Source organism: Eimeria tenella, genomic scaffold (assembly GCF_000499545.2).
Source record: "Eimeria tenella Houghton genomic scaffold, Eth_scaff4052, whole genome shotgun sequence".
In the NCBI taxonomy this organism is placed as follows: Eukaryota; Apicomplexa; class Conoidasida; order Eucoccidiorida; family Eimeriidae; genus Eimeria; species Eimeria tenella.
Window position 1 is genome coordinate 1 of NW_013544967.1, and position 2,039 is coordinate 2,039.

General features: G+C 66.9%; 1 protein-coding gene across 1 annotated transcript; it reads right to left on the reverse strand.

Annotated features, from left to right (window-relative positions):
* Positions 1-608: 608 nt before the first annotated feature.
* Positions 609-1,187, reverse strand: ETH_00037045 (uncharacterized protein; the record flags this gene model as incomplete). Its single annotated transcript, XM_013379835.1, has 1 exon — positions 609-1,187. The coding sequence occupies one exon, from the start codon at positions 1,185-1,187 to the stop codon at positions 609-611; it is 579 nt and encodes a 192-aa protein (XP_013235289.1).
* Positions 1,188-2,039: the final 852 nt, after the last annotated feature.

Genomic DNA, 2,039 nt, shown 5'->3' on the forward strand with positions numbered 1-2,039 from the left:
GCGCTGTGGCCTCTCGAGCCTCGAGCCTCGAGTCTCGCTTCGCTGTTTTAGGGTTTAGGGTTTAGGGTTTGGGGTGATCTTTCAGCACGTAGGGTTTGCATGTGAGTGTCCCGTACAAATGCCGTGTAACTAGGGAGGACGTGCGGTGACTGTTCTCGAGCCTGCATTCTCCGTCCCAGGGCCTGGGCTTTAGGGTTTAGGGTTTAGGGTTTAGGGTTTGCGTACAGGGTTTGATTCGCCTGCTGCTCACGCCAGCAGTCACCCTCCGCCCCACACTGCGCGACCTTTACCTCCAGTACCCTCTTTTTGGCCTCAGCAGCGAAGCAATAGCCAAGGGCCCCAAGTTAAGAGATGTGCGCGAGGCTGCGCTCCTTGCCCAGCCCTCTTTGGCCTCTTTTCTCCCACAAACCCACCCCTGAGGGGCCCCCGGGGGCCCCCTGGGGGCCCCCGGGGGGCCCCCGCGGGGACCGCGGGGGGGCCCCCGGGGGCCCCCCTGGGGGCGCCCCCGCGGGGGTCCTGGGGGGCCCTCCAATGCGGCAGGGGGGCCCTTGAGGCGTCGCCAGAGGCCCCATGCTTATTAAAGATCTCCGAGAGGCTGCACTTCTTGGTCAGCCATTCCTTGCCTCTTTTCCCCCACCAACCCACCCCTGAGGGGCCCCTTGGGGGGCCCCGGCAGGGGCCTCCTTGGGGTCCCCCCTTGTGGGGGCCCCCTTGGGGGGCCCCCCTTGGAAGGCCCCTTGGATCGTCGCCAAAGGCCCCAAACTTGAAAATGTCCGAGAGGCTCCACTGCTGGCCCAGCCATCCCTAGCCCCGAGGGGGGCCCCCCTCTCAAGAGGCCCCCCAGAGAGAGGGGGCCCCCAGAGAGAGGGAGGCCCCCAGGGAAAGGGGGGCCCCCAGAGGCGAGGGGGGCCTTCTGGGCATAAGGGCTCTCCTGGGCGAGAGGGGCCCCTGGGGTTGATGAGGGGGCCCCTGGGCTCGAGGGGACCCCTGGATTCCGGGGCCCCTGGGCAAGAGGGGGCCCCTGGGCTCGAGGGGACCCCTGGATTCCGGGGCCCCTGGGCAAGAGGGGCCCCCTGGGTTTGAGGGCCCCCCGGGCTGTTGGGGGCCCCTGGGCTGTTGGGGGCCCCATGTATGTTTGGGGGGCCCCCTTGTGTAGGGGGCCCCCCAGTGCGCACTGCATGCGTCATGTGGACTTGTGGGTGGCGCAGTGTGGGGGCTGCGTGGGTATTTTAAAGGCAAAAAAGTTCCCAAATGAAATTCTTTGGCTCCCAAGAAGAGCCTTTTAAATGTTCTTTGCTGCAGTCTGCCCCCTTTGCCTCGCCAAAGGCAGCACAAGGGAGTGCAGGCAAACTATTGAACCCTGCGGGCCACCGCCTGGGGCCCGGGGGGCCCAAAGGGGGCCCCCCGAGGCCTCGCGGGGCCCCCGGCCCCAGGGGAGCTGGTGGGGCACGCGGGGGCCCCCCGCTGTGGGGGCCCCTGCACTGCGGCCCCGCTGGCCCAGGAGATTGTGGGGGCCCCCTTTTCGATCTGAGGGGCCTCCCGCCAAGGCTGGGGGCCCCCTGGGGCCCCTTGTGGGGCCCTTGTGGGGCCCCTGTGGGGCCTTTTGTGGGGCCCTTTGTGAAGACGCCGAGCAGCAGCGAAACAGGAGCTCAGGTGTACGTACACCTCGAGGGCGCTGCCAGGAATCCTCATGGTGTGGGGCCCTGTGCATGCGTTTTGGGGCTTTGGTGTACGTACAGCAGAAGCTGCAGCAGCAGGGTGGCTGGGGGGCCCCCTAAGCGCCAGCAGCAGCTGTGGGGCCCCGGGGAGCCCCCCCTGGGCTTCTGCTGTAGCTGCTCAGGAGCCTCGGGGGCCCAGCCAGCCTGGAGGCTAGCTAGCTAGCTGACCAGCTAGCTAGCTAGCTGGCTAGCTAACTGGCTAGCTGGCTAGCTAACTGGCTAGCTAGCTGGCTAGCTAGCTAATTGGCTAGCTAGCTAGCTAGCAAGCTAGCTAGCTAGCTAGCTAGCCTCAAGGGGGCGGGTGCAGGCGTGGTGGGGAAT